This window comes from Danio rerio, chromosome 9, assembly GCF_052040795.2.
Source record: "Danio rerio strain M-AB ecotype USA chromosome 9, GRCz13ab, whole genome shotgun sequence".
Taxonomy (NCBI): Eukaryota; Metazoa; Chordata; class Actinopteri; order Cypriniformes; family Danionidae; genus Danio; species Danio rerio.
The window spans coordinates 53,665,244-53,688,152 of record NC_141029.1 but is presented as its reverse complement, the minus strand read 5'-3'; the positions used below and the strand labels follow the sequence as shown (position 1 = coordinate 53,688,152).

Genomic DNA, 22,909 nt, shown 5'->3' with positions numbered 1-22,909 from the left:
TTTGCATTGCTGTATGGTTTGTTAATAGGTCACCATCTGGCTGAGATATAACTATTTGGTAAAAGAAAATCTAATATTGAGAAAATTGCATTTAAAGGAAGTAATTAGTAATATGCAATGCTAAGAAGTGAATATTGACAACTTTAAAGGTGATTTATTTTTTTTGTAATATAAGTTTTCATAAATTTATGGTAGGACATTTACTAACATTCGTCATGGAATGGAACATGATCATAACTTAGTTTTGTAATGGATTAATTATAAGGTAAAAAATATATATAATTTTGACTGCAATGTATTTTTGGCTTTTGCCACATATAAATCTATATGCAATTTAAGACTTCAGAGATGAACAATTTCAGAGGTTTTGTAGTCCATGGTCACATGTGCATCTTCAAGGCTAAATAATACAATATAAAAACTAAGCATGCATCAGGTTGGAAATGTGTTTTGTCTTCATATGTGGCCCATTTCCAGTCATAAAGGTCAATTTTAGGAAATTGAATTGATTGAAATTTAAACATCATATGAAAGCTGAATAAAAAAAAAAGATTTCCAGTGCTGTATGGTTTGTTAATAGGGCCAAATATTGGATGGTTTGAACAAAATCTGATGGTAAAAATAAAAAAATATTTGATAGTTTCAAAAGTATAATATTAATAATATTGACAACTTTAAAGGCGTTTTTATTTTTCTTTGTAATGCATATTATATGCATATGAGTTTTGATATGTTTTGTGGTAGGAACTTTCTTCATGGAACATGATCTTTACTTAATATTGTAATGATTTTTGGCATAAAAATATATAAGTTTGACACTGCAATGTATTTTTGGCTATTGCCACAAATATATCCATGCAATTTAAGTCTAAATTAAATTGCTAAAGTTAAATTATTTAACATTAGATAATACAATACAAAAAATAACCATGCATCAAGTTGCATCTTCATATGTGACCCATATGTATCATGTTTGCAGTCATAAAGGTCACTTTAGATTTAGATTTCTACATTTAGATTTAAATTTAGATTTATACATCATATGAAAGCTGAATAAATAAGATTTGCATTGCTGTATGGTTTGTTAATAGAACACCATCTGGCTGAGATATAACTATTTGGTAAAAGACAATCTAATATTGAGAAAATTGCATTTAAAGGAAGTAATTAGTAATATGCAATGCTAAGAAGTGAATATTGACAACTTTAAAGGTGATTTAATTTTTTTGTAATATATAAGTTTTCATAAATTTATGGTAGGACATTTACTAACTTTCTTCATGGAATGGAACATGATCATTACTTAATTTTGTAATAGATTAATTATAGGTAAAAAAAAAATGTAATTTTGACTCTTCAATGTATTTTTGGCTTTTGCCACATATATATCTATGTAAAAACTAAACATGCATCAGGTTGGAAATGTGTTTTGTCTTCATATGTGTCACATTTGCAGTCATAAAGGTCGCTTTTATGAAATGGAGATTTATATATCATCTGAAAGCTGAATAAATAAGCTTTCCTTTACTGTTTGATTTATTGATAGGACAACATGGGGCTGAATGTTTAATGCTTCCAAAAATCTAAATATTAAGAAAATTGCATTCAAGTTAAGTTATTAGTAGTATGCAATGCTAAGAAATGATCATAGACAACTTTAAAGGTCTTTTGTTTTCTTTGTTATGCATATTACTAATCAAAAGTTTTGATATGATTTGTGGTAAGAACTTTCTTCATGGAACATGATCTTTACTTAATATTGTAATGATTTTTGAGATAAAAATATATAGTTTTGTCTCTACAATGTATTTTTGGCTATTGTTATTAAATACATATATATGTTTTTTTTTTACCACATAATATCTATGCAATTTAAGACGAACAAGAGGTTTTGTAGTCCATGGTCACATGTGCATCTTCAAGACTAATTAATACAATATAAAAACTAACCATGCATCAGGTTGGAAATGTGTTTTGTCTTCATATGTGACCCATTTCCAGTCATAATTGTCATTTAAATTAAGACATTAGTAAGATGCAATGCTAAGAAATGAATATTGACAATCAAAAATTAAGTTTTGAGAAATTTAAAGTAGGAAATTTACTAACTTTCCTAATGGAACATGATCTTTTCTTAATATTGTAATGTTTTTTTGGCATAAAAATAATAAAATTTATTCATACAATCAATATTTGTGTATTGCCACACATATAAAATCTCACAAGGAAATGTTTTAACAAAATTGATTTATGTTTTGTTAGTTGTTTAGTGTCTAATTCATTCAAATTCATACAAGTTCAGTTGTTGATGATACACTTAATACACAAACATGCACACTTTATTAAACATGTACGCATAATGAAGATAGACATCACCTATATGCTATAAAATCGCAGGTTAATGATGTCTGTATAAAATAACTTATATTTGATTGTAACTATAACTTAATTTGACTGTAATGCAGTTATGCGTGTAACGGTGGCCAGCTAGTAAGTGCTGTGCAGGTAAACCTCACTCCTCTGACCTCTAAAGGTACTCTAGTGACAGACGCAAGAGGCTATGGTCTTTAGCCTCCTTGTTAGAGCAACTGACTCTCATGCGGAAGGTCGCCGGTTCGATCCCAGCTCGGAGCAGGTTGGATAGCGTGGGACCGGCGGGGTTACATTTGTAAAGCTGCTTTGAAATGATAATTATTGTGAAAAGCGGTATACAAATAAACTTTAATTGAATTGAATTTGAAAATGTGCAATTTTAAAAAAGACCCCAAACATCCATCTCTAAACTCAACCATTATTAGGGGATGAGCAAATCATACTAAAATACACAAATGAGATCATATGAATAAGCCATTAACGCAAAAAGTTATGAATCTGCATGAAATGGCTGTAAAAATAACTGTGCAATTTAAGTTTTGTAGCGCAGGGTCACTCATGCATCTTCAAGCCTAAATAATACAATATAAAAATTCACCATTCCTATCTGGCTGAGGATGTGCTTCTTATTCATATGCATCTTCAAGACTACTGTAAATAATGCACTATAAAAATGAACTATGGATGGGAATAGGAATTTCTATATGCATTTTCAAGACTAAGTATACACTAGACCTGCACAATAATCATTATGTCGACCTATCGCACGACACATGGACATGAGCTCAATTTTTATTGGTGATGCAATATACAGTTGAAAACAGAATACACTGTATAAAAAGGCACATAACCTTTTAAAGAAAAGCCAGATGTTAATGTGACTAAACTTTTTCTCTTTTAGGTAAGTTCGGATTATCTTGATAATAACTAACCATGCATTAGGATTTGAAATGTTCAATGTTAATTCAAAATGAAATGTAGATCAACTTGGAACGCGGCTATGAGAATGCATCAGTTTTATTATGATTATTTCCACATTTTAACAATCGTTAAGTGGGAATATGGGAACTGTGTGATTTTCGAACTTCTTCAAAATGTGCCAGCCTTTGTTTAGATCCTCTTCACGTACCCTCGGTCAGCTTCATGTGGTGCCATTTGAGCCTGTGTCATGTTAGACTATTTATTTTTGTCTACAAAACCAGTTTCAAGCTGAAGCCTTGGGATTAAAACGTTGGAATATAAATGTTTATAAGTTTTGTATATTTGAGTGTCTAAAATTTTGATTGATAGTATACACAAAAACTACAAAAACACAAATGCTAGTAAATTTGAAACGAAAAAAAGTTTATTAAGTTTTGAATATGAATATATTGTAAATTATATATTTGTATATATATATATATATATATATATATATATATATATATATATATATATATATATATATATATATATATATATATATAAATATAAATATAAATATAAAAAAAAAAAAATATATATATATATATATATATATATATATATATATATATATATATATATGTGTGTGTATGTATATGTATATATATATATATATATATATATATATATATATATATATATATATATATATATATATATATATATATATATATATATATATATATATATATATTTATTTATGGTGGCATGGCAGCTCAAGGGTTAGCACTGTCACCTCACAGCAAGAAGGTCACCTGTTCGAGTCCCAGCTGAGCTGCCGTGTCCGTGTGGAGTTTGCATGTTCTCCTCATGTTGGTGCGGCTTTCTTCCAGATGCTCCGGTTTCCCCCACAGTCCAAACACGTGCGCTATAGGTGAATTCGATTAACTAAATTAGCTGAACTAAAATAGCTGTAGTATATGGATCAGTGTGTATAGATGTTTCCCTGAACTGGGTTGTGGCTGGAAGGGCATCTGATGTGTAAAACATATGCTGGATAAGTTGGCGATTCATTCTCCTGCGGTGACCCGTGATGAATAAAGGAAAATTAATGAATGAATGGGTCAAAGACGACAAGGGTTTTCAAGAATCAAAGCAATGAAAGTATAATATTTTTTGGGTTAGATTAGAAGGTTTCCTGTTTATTATTATTATTTTTTTGTGTGGAAAAACGTCAGTGACTTCCATGCATTTATTTTATTTTATTTTTGGCCATGGTTTACACACTGCAACTATTAAAATTATTTTCAATGTAACCGCTTCATATAGCGAAACATTCATTCATTCATTTATTCATTCATTTTCTTGTCGGCTTAGTCCCTTTTTTAATCCGGGGTTGCCACAGCGGAATGAACCGCCAACTTATCCAGCACATTTTGATGCAGGGGATGCCCTTCTAGCCGCAACCCATCTCTGGGAAATATAGCGAACCAATAGTCATTAATTCAATTTTTTTAACCAACATTATTTAGTGACCCTATTTTAAAAAATTATTTGAATACTTATATGATATAATTTAAAATATCTTGGCCCCTATCTTTAAAACCACTGTATTTTTATGCATTTGTAAGCAAAACTAATTTACAAAATTGTAATATTCAGTACAATCACTTATTTTTTGTATATTTTAATGTGTACAAGTTAAGTAATTATGCTGTTTAAATTAGCTATTATGCTGAATGTCATTCCTGTTTTGACATTTGATTCACACTAAAGCTTTCATAAATAATAAAGTAGGTTTTTTTGCTTGCATTTAATGTGCTTTCTATCTACATAAAATCATTTTATCTCAATGCACACACTAAAAGACAGCATCTATGACCCCAATATGCATTTCCTTTCTCACACTCTTTATGGAGCAGCACAATTTAGTAAAATCACTGTAACTGATGTCATTTATATACTTGTAAATTGTCTGCAGGACTGTAAATGCACTAAAACAAGCTGCTTTATGCCCATTTAAATATAGTTAAAGTCAGAATTATTAGCCCCCTTTTGATTTTCTTTTCTTTTATAATATTTCCCAAATGATGTTTAACAGAGCAGGGAAATTTTCACAGTATGTCTGATAATATTTTTTCTTCTGTAGAAGTCTTATTTGTTTTATTTCAGCTAGAATAAAAGCAGTCTTTAAATTTTTAATACCATTTTAGGGACCAAATTATTTGCCCATTTGAGCTAATTTTTTCCCCGATACTCTACAGAACAACCCATGGTTATACAATAACTTGCCTAATCACCCTAACCTGCCTAGTTAACCTAATAAACCTACTTAAACATTTAAATGTCACTTTAAGCTGTATAGAAGTGTCTTGAAAAATATCTAGTCCAATATTATTTACTGTCATCATGACAAAGATAAAATAAATCAGTTATTAGAGATGAGATATTAAAACTACACAGCAACAAGGGAGACCCAAAATAACTCTAAGAGATTTCATTTCAACACTTTGAAATTGTCTCATGGGGTCCACTCCCAACATTAGATACACAAAAGACCATGAATGAACAGCAGAAGTTTAAAATTGTCACTCCATTTTTAAATAATTAACTTAACAATATATTTAACACTGTATTCCCTCAGAGAAAGTCAGTAAAATGCCAACATTGAGGTAGTTTGACTCACCAGTTGCCGTTCTAAAACTCCCATGGAAAATGCCGCCTTGAAAATTCTTTAATGGGGCTGCATGAATGTTTGAATTAACTCCACCAAGTGTTGCACAGATAACTCCTTGATTTCGCACTGAATCAAATCAATTCTAACTCTGATTATAATTATTTATCAAAATCTAACTCTATAATGTCAACACTTTACTCTGAAATGCTTCAACACCGAGAATTTAACTCATAAAACTAATGAATTTGCTGTGTATTATGTTTAGAAATGTGTTGAAGAAAATCTTCTCTTGAGAAAAATAAAATAAACCGGGGCTCTAATAATTCAGGGGAGCTAATAATTCTGACTTCAACTTTATAAGTGAGTTCTTAAAAAAACAGTAGCATTACTATAAGCTAATGTGTCACACTTTTATGCAAATTTTAGATCGTTACATTATATGTTAAATGCACACTACAGAATGTGTTACTTTAGCATGCAAACTACACAGGTGTTAAATTGCAATCATATGCATGCTTTGACTTGACAACTGTTTTTGTTGATGAGTTTGACTGTGATAACTGTGCTTTTTGACTTTTTATTATTATTCAGGGGAGGTCTGTGAGCCTGCATACAGAAAACAGGAAGCAGAAGCCTTGTCACCCAGCGATCATCGCTCTGAAAACCCGTCCACTTCCCACAGGACTAACCATTTCCTGGTGGGTGTTTTTCTCTCTCTCTTAATGTCCACATACAGTAAAGGCCAAAGTTTGACTTCAGGGTTTTTTCATTTCCCTTTTGGCTGACTTGCAACACTTAATAATGTTTATTCTTGACAACTTTTATTTGATCAGATTTTATTTGCTTTGTAATGCATATTTTTACTATCAAAAAATAAGTTTTGATATATTTATGATAGAGAATTTACTGAATTTATGCATGGAACGTGATCTTTAGCTAATATTGTAATGATTTTTGGCATAAAAATATGTGATTTTTGACTCTACGTTGTACTTTTGGCTATTTTGGCAAATTAAGACTAACTGTACAATTATAAAAACTACCTATGCATCGGATTATCAAAACTAACCATACATCAGGTTGGAAATGAGTTTTCTCTTCATATGTGACCCATATGTGTCATGTTTCCAGTCATAAAGGTCACTTTTAGAAAATTGACATTATACATCATTAAATTAAATAAGCTTTCCATTGCTGTTTGATTCATTAATATGACAACATGTGGCTGAGAGACTACAGTTTAATGGTTCAAACAAACCAAATACTGAAAATAATGCATTTAAAGGAAGTTATTAGTAGTATGCAATGCTAATAAATGAATATTGACAACTTTAAAGGTGATTTTATTTTTCTTTGTAATGCATATTACTAATCAGAAATTATTTTTAATACATTTATGGTAGGAAATTTACTAAATTTCTTTATGGAACATGAACATCACTTAATATTGCAATCTTTTTTGTCATAAAAATGTATAATTTTGACTCTACAATATATTTTAGCTATTGCCACAAATATAGCTGTGCAATTTAGGAGAGGTTTTGTAGTCCAGGATCACATGAGCATCTTCAAGACTAAATAATACAATATAAAAACTAACCATGCATCAGGTTGCAAATGTTTTCTCTTCATATGTGACCCATTTCCAGTCATAAAAGTCACTTTTAGGAAATGGAGATTTATACTAAATCTGAATAAGAATAAGCTTTCTATTGTTGTTTGATTTGTTAGTATACCATGTGGCTGAAATGGAACTTTTAATGGTTCATAAATTGATCACATTGCCTTTAAATGAAGTAATTAGTAGTATGCAATGCCAACAAATGCTATTGACAACTTTAAAGGTGAATTTATTTTCTTTGTGATTCATTATGCTAAAATTTCAACTTACTACTAAATTTCATCATGAAACAAGATCTTTACTTTACATTGCAATCTTTTTTGGCATATATATATATATATATATATATATATATATATATATATATATATATATATATATATATATATATATATATATATATATATATATATATATATATATATATATATATATAATATAATATATTTGTTGACTCTACAATGTATTTTTGTCTATTGCCACACATATATATCCATGCAATTTAAAGTTTTGTAGTCCAGGGTCACATGTGCATAAATAATACAATATAAAAGCGAACCATGCATCAGGTTGGAAATGTGTTTTGTCTTCATATATGACCCATTTCCAGACATAAAGGTCACTTTTAGGAAATTAAGATTTATACATCATGTAAAGGCTGAATAAATAAGCTTTTCATTGCTGTATGGTTTGTTGATAGGACACGGTGTGGCTGAGATACAACTGTTAAATGGTTAAAAAAAAATCTAATTATTGAGAAAATTGCATTTAAATTGTTATTAGTAGTATGCAGTGCTAAGAAATTAGTTTTGAGAACTTTAATGGTGATTTTATTATTTTCTTAGTTTAATACTAATCAAAAAATTAGATTTTGATGTATTTATGGTAGGAAATCTATTAAATTTCTTCATGGAACATGATCTTTACTTAATATTGCAAATATTTTTGGAATAAAACTATATAATTTTGACTGTACAGTGTATTTTTGGCTGTTGCCACAAATAAGACTGGTTTTGTAGTCCAGGGTCACATGTGCATAATCAAGACTAAATAATACAAAATAAAAACTAACCATGCATCAGGTTGGAAATGGGTTTTGTCTCCAAATGTGTCATATTTGCAGTCATGAAGGTCACTTTTAGGAAATCTGAATAAGAATAAGCTTTCTATTGCTGTTTGATTTGTTAAAAGGACACCATGTGGCTGAAATGCAACTGTTTAATGGTTCAGAAATATTGAAAATAATGCATTTAAATGAAGTATTTAGTAGTATGCAATGCTAAGAAATGAATACTGACAACTTTTAAAGGTGATTTTATTTTCTTTGTAATGCATATTACTAATCAGAACTTGTTTAGATTTATTTATGGTAGGAAATATGGTAGGAACACTACATTTCTACATGATCTTTACTTAATAATGTTTTGATTTTTGGCAGAAAAATGTTATTTTGACTCTACAATGTATTTTTGCCACAAATATACCATGTTGTTTAGGACAACATGTGACTGAGATACAGCAGTTTAATGGTGAAACAAAAATAAAATATTAGTATAATTTATTAATAAATTCAAAAAATGTTTTTTTTTTGCTACAATATAGAAGTGCAGTTTCTTTGACTTTAATGCAAAAATAAATAAATAAATAAATAAACAAGAAAAAAATTAATTAATGTTGTGAAAAAAAATATATATATTTTTTTCAAATCAAAATAAAATAATCTTTGCCTTTTAATTTGATGCTAAGTTATATTAACAAATGCTCAAAATGTTTTAACTGCAATATAGAAGTGCATATATACCTCAGCCTTCATGAATATAATGTCAAAAGAACAGCAGTTTAATGGTAAAACAAAAATCTAAATGTTGAGAAGATTGCATTTAAATGAAGTTATTGGTAGTTTGCATTGCTGAGAAATTAATTTTGATAGTTTAGTTTAGTTTATTTGTGCAGGGGCAATGCACATTAATAAACATTACTGTAAAATGTGCCTGATTTAGCCAAGAATGGCTATTTTTTTATCTGTAGACCCATGGTAGAATGTTCAAAAGTCACACCTGATATTAGAAATAAAGCATAATAACACAAAGTACACTTCATATATCATACAAGCACAAGTAAAAAACTTTAAAGGTGATTTATGCTAATGATGGGTGTTTTCCCTCTCTTAATGTCCACATACGGTTGTCCAAAGTTTGACTGCAGAGTTTTTGCATTTCCCTTTCGGTTGACTTGCAACACTTTGTCCGAGCACAATAATGTTTATTTTTTCCTCCCATTTATTGTGCAAATGCACATGGTGGTTGTGATGTAATTGTTCTGAAAGGGTTTTTCTGAACGTGACCCCCAGCCTTTATATTGTGTTATCATCGTTAACCGCCTGTAAGCACAGACAAACCTTAATAGCTGAGTTTGCAGTGCCTTTGCTAGTTATCCACAGTTCACTCGAGGGTTAAGTTGTGAGAAACGTGTGAAAAAGATGTAGTTCTCTCTCTTCACAGTTTGATATCATTTTTCATCGCTATCTGTCCATAGTGAGAATGTTTCTCTAATTGAATCCAGTGTGATAATTCTGCTCAATTGTTTTAATCGTGTGCACATTTTAAGCCCATAGAGGGCACTAGAGCATAACGCTTTTTGTGAGCCCATCCAGTGGATTACCTGTTCTGAGAATTGAGTTCTCTCTTATGAAAGCAGGTGTCACTTTTTTTTTTAGATGGCTGTTACTGGAAGGTATAGACATAACAGTTTGAAATGGCTACTTTCTCCTTTTTTTGAACTTAATCTCGGGTGGATAATGGCCTCCATTCAAAATCGGAACCTGTAAATGTGGCAAAGTATGTTATTTTATAGCAAATGCACTCAAAGGGGCATAATTAGGGGAGTATGGATTCATTCTCCTTCTTTCGTGTGTGAAATTGTACAGACTTTGGAGTTTATTAATGGAGTTTTTAAAGTGTTTTCTGCTGAAATGAATCATATGAGACCCTATAGTTTTTTTAAATTGCGTATATGCACCCTGGTTTTCATGACTGTAATGCAGAAAAACTAAGAAATAAAGAAAGGCAAGTCATTAATTTTGCATTAAAAATAAATAGATAAATTGTATAATATTTTCAAATAATAATTGAATTATTTCTGCTTTTTAAATGAATGCTTGTTTATATTAACAAATGCATTAAAATGTTTAACTGCAATATAGAAGTTCATTACACCCATCTTCATGACCTTAATGCAAAAAGTCATTAATGTTGCATAAAAATTGAATATACAGCATAAATTGTTAAAAAAAAATTCAAATGAGAATTGAATCGTCTCTTTTTTTTAATTGATGCTAATTACAAATGCCTAAGAAGGTATTTACTGCAATATAGAAGTGCGTATATACCCCAGTCTTCATTACTGTAATGCAAAAAACAAGAAAAAGTCATTTTGTAAAAAATTTATATAAATTGTAAAATATTATTAATAAATTGAAAAAATATATTTTTGCTACAATATAGAAGTGCAGTTTCCATGACTTTAATGCAAAACTACATAAATAAATAAATAAATGAATAAATAAATAAATAAACAAGAGAAAATTTCATTAATGTTGTGAAAAAAAAAATATATATATTTTTTCAATCAAAATAAAATAACTTTTGCCTTTCAATTTTATGCTAAGTTATATTAACAAATGCTCATTGTTTTAACTGCAATATAGAAATGCATATATACCTCAGCCTTCATGAATATAATGTCAAAAGAACAAAAAAAGTCATTAATGTTGCATTAAAAAAAAAATTATATATATATATATATATATATATATATATATATATATATATATATATATATATATATATATATATATATATATATATATATATATATATATATAAATATTTTCAAGTCACAATTGCATGTGTTCTGCCTTTTCAAATGATGCTAATTTATATTAACAAATGTAAAAAATGTTTTTACTGCAATATAGAAGTGTATATATACCCATTTTCATTATTTAATGCAAAAAAGAAATAAAACAGAAAACAATCATTAGTGTTGCGTAAAACATAAATATATAAAAATTATAAAAAACTTTCAAATCCTAATCGCTTTTTAAATGTGTGCTAGTTTACATTTCCAAATGCATAAAAATGTTTGTACTGCAAAATAGAAGTGCACATACACCTGTATATCCACATAGACTGTAATGCAAAAACAATAAAAATATCATTAATGTTGCATGAAAAGAATTATATAAATTATAATATATAAAATATTTTCAAGTCATAATCGCATGGGTTCTGCTTTTTATATTGATGCTAATTTTTATTAACAAATGCAAAGGTGTTTTTGCTTTAATATAGAATTGCACATATACCCCAGTCTTCAAGCCTTTAATACAAAAAATAATATATAAATAAACAAGAAAAAAAGTCATTAATGTTACATAATATAAATATATAAGTTTCAAAATAATTTCAAATTATAATTACATGAATTCTGATTTTTAATGTTATGCTAATTTATATTAACAAATGCATAAAATGTTTTTACTGCAATGTAGAAGTCCATAAATTCCAGTTTTCATGACTTTAATGCAAAACGATAAAAAAAATGAAATAAAAAAACAAGAAAAAAGTTGTTAATGTAAAAAATAAATAAAATAAATATAGAAATTATTTATTAAATTAATTATTAATTATAAAATATTTTCTAATCATAATTGCATGGGTTCTGCTTTTTATATTGATGCTAATTTATCTTAACAAATGCATAAAAATGTTTTTGCTTCATTACAGAATTGCACATATACCCCAGTTCGCATTACTGTACTGCAAAAACACAAACAAAAATTGCATAAAACATAAATATATACATTTAAAAATATTTTAAGCCCTCATTAAATTATTTCTGCTTCTTAAATTTATGATAATTTATATTTCCAAGTGCATTAAAATATAGAAGTGCATATACCTATTTTCATGACTTCAATGCAAAAAAAAATGCATAAAATAAATATATAAATTGTAAATATGCTAATTTAATTATTTCTACTTTTTAAGTTTGCTAATTTATATTTTCAAATGCATTAAAATGTTTTTATTTCACTATAGAAGTGCATACAGTATATACCCCAGTTTTCATTACTGTAATGCAAGAAAAAAAGAGAAGAAAAAAGTCATTAATGTTGCATGAAGAATTAATATATACATTTCAATGGATTTGCAGATCATGGTTGCATGGTTTCCGCTCTTCAAATGGATGCTTTTCATATTAACAAATGCATAAAAATGGTTTTACTTGTTAATCGCAATGAAAGCTGCAAGATATACCCCTTTGCGTTTTATAGCTTTTCTCTTTATGAATTATTTTGTCCTGTCAAATATGTTTCTGAATCTGTAATGAAATGGTCTGGTTATATTTTTAATATTTGGAAACGTTTTGTTGTCTTGTGTTTTGCTGCAGAAAAACGAACCCACAGAGTATCCTGGGATATTTCCCCATGCAGTATCTGCTGCCTGCGAAATGAAGAGGTACATGAATCATATCACTTCATAAATTCATTTTTAATGAAGGATTTTACACTTCGGTCTCTTGGGCAGCCAGACAAAAGGTTTAATCTTGAAGTAAAACAACTGATTAACAGCTCGGTTAAGTTTGTTTATCGGCATTAGCAGGTCAGTATTTTTCACGCTGAATAGGTCTTATATAATATCTTAATAACATCAAATAAAAAAAGCAAAAATGATCCAGAGGAAAACTAAATTTGATGCTCATGAAATGCTAATGACGTTCAACTTATGTACATAAGTTTACACTCACCGGCCAATTTATTAAGTACACCTGTCCAACTGCTCATTAACGTATATTTCTAATCAGCCAATCACATGGCAGCAACTCGATGCATTTAGGCATGTAGACATGGTCAAGACGATCTGCTGCAGTTCAAACCGAGCATCAGAATGAGGAAGAAAGATGATTTAAGTGACTTTGGATGTGGCATGGTTGTTGGTGCCAGCGGGGCTGGTCTGAGTATTTCAGAAACTGCCGATCTACTGGGATTTTCATGCACAACCATCTTTAGGGTTTACAGAGAATAGTCCGAAAAAGAGAAAATATCTAATGAGTGGCAGTTCTGTGGGCGCAAATGCCTTGTTGATGCCAGAGGCCAGAGGAGAATGGCCAGACTGGTTCCAGCTGATAGAAAGGCAACAGGAACTCAAATAACCACTCGATACAACCGAGGTCCCTTTATGAGCACAGTGTACCCATCTTCTAATGCCTACTTCCAGCAGGTTAATGCACCATGTCATATATGGTGCGAATCATTTCAGACTGGTTTCTTGAACCTGTCCGTGAGTTCACTGTACTCAAATGGCCTCCACAGTCACCAGAGCTCAATACAATAGAGCACCATTGGCATGTGGTGGAACGAGAGATTGGCATCATGGATGTGCAGCCAACAAATCTGCAGCAATTGCGTGATGCTATGAATATTTCCAATATCTTGTTGAATATTTGCCATGAAGAATTGAAGCAGTTCTGAAAGCATAAGAGGTCCAACCCGGTACTAGTAAGGTTTACCTAATAAAGTGGCCGTTGAGTGTGTGTGATAATATATATATATATATATATATATATATATATATATATATATATATATATATATATATATATATATATTATATATATATATATATATATATATATATATATATATATATATATATATATATATATATATATATATATTATCTAGAGAGAGAGAGAGAGAGAGAGAGAGTAAATTGAGAGAAACTGCTTTTTTAAGCCATGTTATACAAGATTTATGCGCTTCTAACTGTTATGACCTTCTTTCAAGTCTAGGGGTTTTGTTTGGAGGTGTAACGAAGACTAAATTAGTTGGTAAATAATATTGAATTATTCATTCATTCATTTTCTTTTTCGGCTTAGTCCCTTTATTAATCAGGGGTCGCCACAGCAAAATGAACTGCCAACTTATCTAGCGCATGTTTTATGCAGTGGATGCCTTTTCATCTCCAACCTGTCACTGGGAAACACCCATACACTCTCACAGAAGTGCCAACTGATCCAGCCGAGGCTCGAACCAACGACCTTCTTGCTGTGAGGCGATATCGCTACCCGCTGCGCCACCCTAATATTGAATTAGAGTTAAATAAACGTGGAGAACACACTTTAATCCTCGGCCGCAGAGTGAAGAGTCAGCGCAATGTTTAGAATAAATAAACAGCAGAACTTATTTAATAGAAATATAGGAACTTTAACAGAATCTGAATGTCAAACTAAGTATAGCCCAAAGCAATAATTAAAAGCATCTAAGTTTTGGATGACAAACTTACCTAAAGCAAAAATTAAAGAGGAAAACTAGCAACAGAAACTTTCCCGAGCTTCCTTTCTCAACCACAAACAAGAAAAAAGGTAGGTCAAACTTTATTTTGATGGTCTGTTTGTTGAATTTAAGTTGCATTGCATCTACATGCCAACTAATTCTCATTAGAATATAAGTAGACTGTTAAGTTGGGGTTAGTGTAAGTTGACGTGTACTTCCAAATTTACTTATAGTCATTTAAATGTCTGTTGGATGAGCAGTATCAGCAGATATTAAGCAGACAGTCGACTAATATTCAAATTGACCATCAAAATAAAGTGTTTCCAAAAGGTAAATAAGAGTGAGAGTGGCATCTTGCATTCCATGCCCCGATCTATATGCAAATTACAAGGGGCCCAGTTTCCCAGCCATTGCCTGGGAGAGTTGTTGCTAAATCACGCTCTTCATACACATCATTACACTCACCCTTTAGATACACATATACATATAAACTGTTCCAAAAATTAACAGCTAAAAAGTTCCCTTTAAAGTTCACATGTTGGCACACATGCAACAGTTCCCCGTGGAGTGTGAGTAACTAGATATTTTGGATAAAGTTATACATTTCTGTAGTCTTCTTGATGCTGCTGTTGTTTTATTATTATCAGTCTTATTTTTACAGTCTAACGTTGAACTTCTCCCATTCTTTCGCTTAGTGAGAATGTACTGGACACCTGGCAGGAACTCCAAGGGACTTTCCAGAGGATTCAGAGTCTAACCAGACGGCAGAAAGATCACCTGAAGAGAATCCACAAAGGAAACGACACTGCTAATGGTAAATTCATGTATTATTAGGGCTGCACGATAGTGTAACAATCTGATATTTTGTTTTGCTGTGATGTAAATATACAGGGCCAAAAAGCTGGCTGCTGGCCAAAAAGGTGCCCTAAGCAAAATTTTACTGTGGTGCCCCCACAGAAGAACAAAAACACACAAACAGATGTGTTTAAACAAGAACTTATTGATTTATTTATTTAAAGAGCCCATATTATGGGTTTTTGAAAATTCCCCTCCATGTAGTGTGTAACACAGCTCTAAGTGAAGTGAAGTATCCAGCTAAGGCTTAAATCTGTTAGTGTACAGTGTTTAAAACTGTTGATTCATCTATAAAAGAGTCGACTCATAGTGCTTCAAACGAGTCGCCTTGATACCGATTCATTAGGTGTTTCGCCATGACGTACGAACGAAACCAAGTTATTCACGTGCACGCGCAAACCCGGGAGATTTCAAACCTGAGGCCCCGCCCTCTGACGCAGAAACCCAGACACACACACACACAAACATGCCGGTCGATTGAAGTCACACTGCAGATGGATATTATATCGAGTCTCTACCCAAAGATGAAACCTCAGCATTATAACCAAGCAGTTGGAAACTACTGGAAACTACATGCTACAAAGAATACTTCATCAGCGAAAAGGAAGGATCAGTACAGAGTAACTTACTGATTGATGTCAGGATGGATTTTTCTTCCTCCATTTCTCAAGTGTAAGTACGTGCGATTATAGTTGTTGCCTCGATGACTCGAGCTTGCAAATGTATTTAGTTGTGATTTGTTACTTGTAACCGCGTGTACTGTATCAGGTTAACTGGCTATATTCTCTTATCTAAGTCACGTTAAAAACGCGACGCGTGCTGCTTTGTTAACGGAGCTCCGTGGACGAGGAGTAGTGTGTGTGTCTGTGTGTGCGTGTGCGCGCGCTGTGGTCCGGAGGTGTTTGTGTGTGTGTGTGCGCGCGCAATATGTGTGTGTGTGTCTGTGAAAAGAACAGAGTGAGAAGCTATGTGATCTCCTCAACTGTTTTTGGAGTTTTTGCTCATTAAAATAGTCAGTCGTCTGAATTTTCAAGTCCATAGTCTGTATTTACATTGACCCACTGGCAGCTAAAATCCACGGCTACACTATCGAGCATGTATGAACTGTGATTACTTTTATATTGCTGATTAGCTGTTGGGCATTTCACTCTCTGACTGAAGGCAGTCGACCAATCGCAACAGACTGTCATTGGTCCAATCAGCGCAGATTAGCTTCGCGCTAAGGAGGGGTTTGGGAACAAATGAATCACTGGACGATTCATACAGGAGTCGCTGGAATAATTAGGTAAAAATAAATGCAGATTATAAGACCATGAAAGTGTTTTTTGACCTTGCATGCATATTAAACTGTTGTTGGAGACCCTTACAACTAAGATATGACCCTATTTCATATATAATATGGGCTCTTTAAGTGCTGTCGCCTCACAGCAAGAAGGTCGCTGGTTCGAGCCTCGGCTGTATATGTATGTATATGTATGTATATATATATATATATATATATATATATATATATATATATATATATATATATATATATATATATATATATGTATATATGTATGTATGTATGTATGTATGTGTATATATATATATATATATATATATATATATATATATATACACACACACACACACACACACACACACACACACACACACACACACACACACACACACACACACACATATATATATTCATTCATTCATTTTCTTGTCTGCTTAGTCCCTTTATTAATCCGGGGTCGCCACAGCGGAATGAATCTCCAACTTATCCAGCAAGTTTTTACGCAGCGGATGCCCTTCCAACCGCAACCCATCTCTGGGGAACATCCCCACACACATTCACACACACACACTCATACACTACGGACAATTTATCCTACCCAATTCACCTGTACCGCATGTCTTTGGACTGTGGGGGAAACCGGAGCACCCGGAGGAAACCCACGCGAAGGCAGGGAGAACATGCAAACTCCACACAGAAACGCCAACTGAGCCGAGGTTCGAACCAGTGACCTTCTTTCTGTGAGGCGACAGCACTACTTACTGCGCCACTGCCTCGCCTATATATATATATATATATATATATATATATATATATATATATATATATATATATATATATATATATATATATATATATATATATATTTACAAACATCTTTTAAACTTTAGATCTGTAGTGTCTGCTTTTTGCTGGCTGTATGTGTGAGGAGTAATACACAAAGTGTAAAGAGGCTATACGGGTGCTGATATTACCTAAATATATCATGGCTAACAGCCAATCAGATTCGAGAACTAGAAAGAACTGTTGTATATATAAATTTTATTTTCATATATATATATATATATATATATATATATATATATATATATATATATATATATTTTATATAACTATATATAATATTTATAACTATATATATATATAAATATATATATATATATATATATATATATATATATATATATATATATATATATATATATAGTTATAAATATTATATATAGTTATATAAAATATATATATATATATATATATATATATATATATATATATATATATATATATATATATATATATATATATATATGAAAATAAAATTTATATATACAACAGTTCTTTCTAGTTCTCGAATCTGATTGGCTGTTAGCCATGATATATTTAGGTAATATCAGCACCCGTATAGCCTCTTTACACTTTGTGTATTACTCCTCACACATACAGCCAGCAAAAAGCAGACACTACAGATCTAAAGTTTAAAAGATGTTTGTTCAGCTGTTTTACTGTCAGCTTATGATTTGAATCCAACGCGGAAGAAAGTAGTTCCTCATACAAAAGGGTTTTTGAGACTCTCCATGTTTGATTTTGTTTTTATATACACAATTATGCCGTCAAACTATAAACGCAATATCACACTCGTAGCAGTGCGATATGGCTGTATATAGGCACTAGTGGGGGCACTAACCCATTCCACACACACATTACAACGTTATCACATAGGCTTTCTTTACATTTTTCCCTCTCTTGTTTCCAGTCGATCAGCCACACATTATTATTGTTTGTTTGTTTGTTTGTTTGTTTTCTTTTGGGTTATCTAAACATTATTATTGAAGTGTTTGAATTGTTTGTTTGATGTTTCCTTTTGTTACCTAAGAAGTGCTAATTTTGACTATGATCTATGACTGAACAGTGATTAAAAGTATATATTTTGATTTAGAAAACCTTTTTGTTGTACTGCTTGTTAAAAATATACCAGTTAATTTAATTTAAAGTGTGTGTTGGGTTATCTTTATTTTCTTCTCTTTGTGTGTATGGTGGTTGAGTGTCAATGGGCACCAACTCACGCCTCCCACCAGTGCCGATATACAGCCATATCGCATTGCTACTTGTGTGATATTGCTTGTGTATATATAATGACTATATATAACATTAATTTTAAATAAATAGTGTTTTATGCTTTTCTGCTGAGTAAAACATATAACATGGTCATACAATAATATTTAATAATATCTTTATTCTTCAATATTTAATAAGCATTCAAATCTTGCAATGTAATTGTCGATGCACACATTGTGATATTGATGCTCAAATTATATATCGTTCAGCCCTACTTATTATTATTATTATTTTTTTATTTTTATTTTTTTTACAACCTAATTTAAAATATGGTCCTAATATCCTTTATTAAATTATAGCTGGTATTACACCTCACCCAAGTGCGTTTCTTTTGTATTCTAATTAAATTAGGTAAAATAAGAACTGTGGAGTTACAATTACTTTAGAAATGTCACAACAAATTAGTAATTATATGGCTTGTACTGTAATGCGGCATAGTAGTAATTATACATTACGTTGTTTGTACTTTCATGCAATTAAAAGCAGAAATAGATGACGCGGAGGGCTTTTTTTTTTTTTGCTCCAGTGACCTCTGACCTCCATGCTTGCATTAAAATAGACTGAACAGATGAGCATGTTCAATTATCACTCTGATAAATGTTGTTTTGAAGCAGCACACTGTTACACAATTGCGTGTCCTCTGTGAAATCACTTGGTAAACAATATGAGAGTGAGATGTATTTTTGGACGGGGTTGCATGATGGATAAGCATGCAGGATTTAGGGATGATGTGTTTTTAACCTATTGAACAGACAATTGCATTAAATGCAATTAGCAGTGTTTGCTACACTAAAAAATTCTGGTTTTGTTTGAGGTAAGTTGGTTGTAAACAATTTATATGGGCTGGATTTAAACAAACAAATTAAATGTTGTAATGTTCAACTTAATTTGTTTGTTTAAATTCAGCCCATATAAATAGTTTGCAACCACTCACATTTAAAACATTTAGTAAATCCAATGCATCATTTTTCAGTGAAACTGTAGTGTTAACTATAGCTATGTAACTGATAAACTGTAATGGTATACCTTAATTTTTACTACTGTAAACTGTGGTTTAAAGAGCCCCTATTGTGGGTTTTCGAGAATGAGCTTCCATGTAGTGTGTAAGAGATTTAAGTGAAGTGAAATATTCAGCTTAGGCTTAAATCTGAATATGGACAGTTTTTAAAACTATTGATTCATCTAAAAAAAAAAAGAGTCGACTCATAGTGGTTAGAATGAATCGTCTTCATAACGAGTCTTTAGCCGTTTCGGCGTGACGTGACTTCGAAACGGCGCAAACGCGGGAAAATTTAAACTTGCGCCCCGCCCACTAACACAGCCACGAAGACAAACAGATCCTGAAGTCCTACGTCAAGAAGACGCTGTGCTTACCTGGATGTTATTGGAAGTGTGAGGGGAAATTCAGCAGTCTACACGCTTACAGTGGGCGATTCATTCGTTTGTTAAAGAAAGGATCAGAAAAGACTGGTGTATGAGACTTGTGAGAATAGGCAGAATAAGGCCAGTTTATTAGGCACAAAGGCAGCCTGCTACACGCTGGTGAGCGCTACAACACCCTGGCTGGGGATGGGATCTTTGGGCAAAGCAGAGTACAGGTAAGCCCTGAGAACATATAACACTTCACGCAAGAGGTGGCACAGCAATAATTGCAAATAGAAATTATCTAAGTTACAGCTGAGAAGGGAGAAAAGCTCTGTCACGGAAATCACGCTCAGTCAATGATGTGCATGCTATCGGTTTTATTTTCACTGCTAAGTGCCGTTCATACTTCCCGTGCGGGAGTTATGACGGTCAGGTGGTTATCGCGCGGCCCGTCCGCCGGGGGCTTGACTAACTGCGCTGGGCATTTGTCATGCGCTCGGCATTTGTCTAGCACAGGGCATTTGTCTACCGCTGAACGCTGTCGACCAATCGCAACAGGCTGTCGTCGGTCAAATCAGCGCAGATTAGCTTCGCGCTAAGGAGGGGTTTGGGAACAAATGAATCGCTGAACGATTCATATGGGAGTCGCTGGGATAATTGGGTAAAAATAAATGCATATTATAAGACCATGAAAGTGTTTTTTGACCTTGCATGCATATCAGTATGTTGTTGTAGATCCATATAACAGAAATATGACCCTTTTTCATGTATAATATGGGCTCTTTAAGGTTGTATAATATACCCTATAGTTGTAGAAAACTATATTATTGGGTCTTTTTTATTGATATAATTGTTGTGTTACCGACTATCATATTCATTCAGTTACTTTATTGTTGAAAAACTACAGTAGCTAAGATAGATTATTATATACACTCACCGGCCATTTTATTAGGTACACCTTACTAGTACATAGTCCATATTGATATAATAGCATCAGACAGTTGCTGCAGATTTGTTTATTGTATGGTTCTCAAACTGTGGTACGTGTACCACTAGTGGTACGCAGGCTTCCTTCTAGTGGTACACGGAGGAATCGCTGAATAATTAACTTTTAAAAGCACATCAGAATTTGAATTTTGACATTTTATTTAATCTTTTTTACCTGCAAGCAAAGTACAGTGTTAATGTTCAAACTATATATAATGTTTAAAGTGGCTGCAAATAATACAATTTCATAATAATAAGGATTAATCTGCCATGTTTGTGAACCTTGCAGAGCTGTAGCTGCTTAATTAGACCTACTACGCTACTGTATTTCAATATCGGTTATATGGTGGTACTTGGAGAGACAATTTTTTGGTACTTGGTGAAAAGTTTGAGAACCACTGGTCTATTGGATTGAGGTCTGGTGACTGTGGAGGCCATTTGAGTACAGTGAACTCATTGTCATGTTCAAGAAACCAGTCTGAGATGATTCATGCTTTATGACATGACGCGTTATCCTGCTGTAAGTAGCCATCAGAATTTTGGTACACTGTGGTCATAAAGGGATGGACATGGTCAGCAACAATACTCATGTAGACTGCGGTGTTGACACGATGCTCAATTGGTACTAATGGGCCCAAAGTGTGCCAAGAAAATATTCCCACACCATTACACAACCACCACCAGCCTGAACTGTTGATACAAGGCAGGATGGATCCGTCAGTTTGTGTTGTTGATGCCAAATTCTGACCCAACAATCCGAATGTGGCAGCAGAAATGGAGACTCATCAGACCAGGCAATGTATTTCCAACCTTCTGTTGTCCAATTTTGGTGAGCCTGTGTGAATTGCAGCCTCAGTTTCCTGTTCTTAGCTGACAAGAGTGGCACCCGGTGTGTTCTTCTATTGCTGTAGCCCATCCGCCTCAAGGTTGGACGTGTTGTGTGTTCAGAGACGCTTTTCTGCAGACCTCGGTTGTAGCAAGTGCTTATTTGAGTTACTGTTGTCTGTCTATCAGTTGGAACCAGTCTGGCCATTCTCCTCTAGCCAGAGGCAATTTGTTTGGGCCCTCTAAACAGTGTGACCAAGACATCAAAAATAAATTCAGTTCAGGCAAAAACCGACCTCTATAGTTATGATGTGACGTGCGCCTGTTTAATACAAGCTGCAGTTAAAGGCTGTGCAGAGTGTGAGTGTGAAACTAAATAAACTGATATCCCAGAGCTTCTGTTTTACACTGATATGCAGTGGATAATGACTTAAGAAATGAAAAGAGTTTGTATAAAATGTTTTGTGACTTCTAAAATCATATGATCCCTTTTTTTTAAAACTTGATTTACATGTTATTTATAGTTTATATTGTACATGCAAAAAAAGTATTGCTGTCTGTTTT

At 32.1% G+C, this 22,909-nt stretch overlaps 1 protein-coding gene across 1 annotated transcript in view; it reads left to right on the top strand.

Moving 5' to 3' along the window:
• The window catches only part of tank (TRAF family member-associated NFKB activator), a 42,275-nt gene that overhangs the window by 7,994 nt on the left and 11,372 nt on the right, over nucleotides 1-22,909 (top strand). The window contains 3 exon segments of the mRNA NM_001076600.1: nucleotides 6,545-6,651; nucleotides 13,029-13,096; nucleotides 15,609-15,727. Of these exon segments, the coding sequence (NP_001070068.1) occupies nucleotides 6,545-6,651; nucleotides 13,029-13,096; nucleotides 15,609-15,727 (294 nt within the window).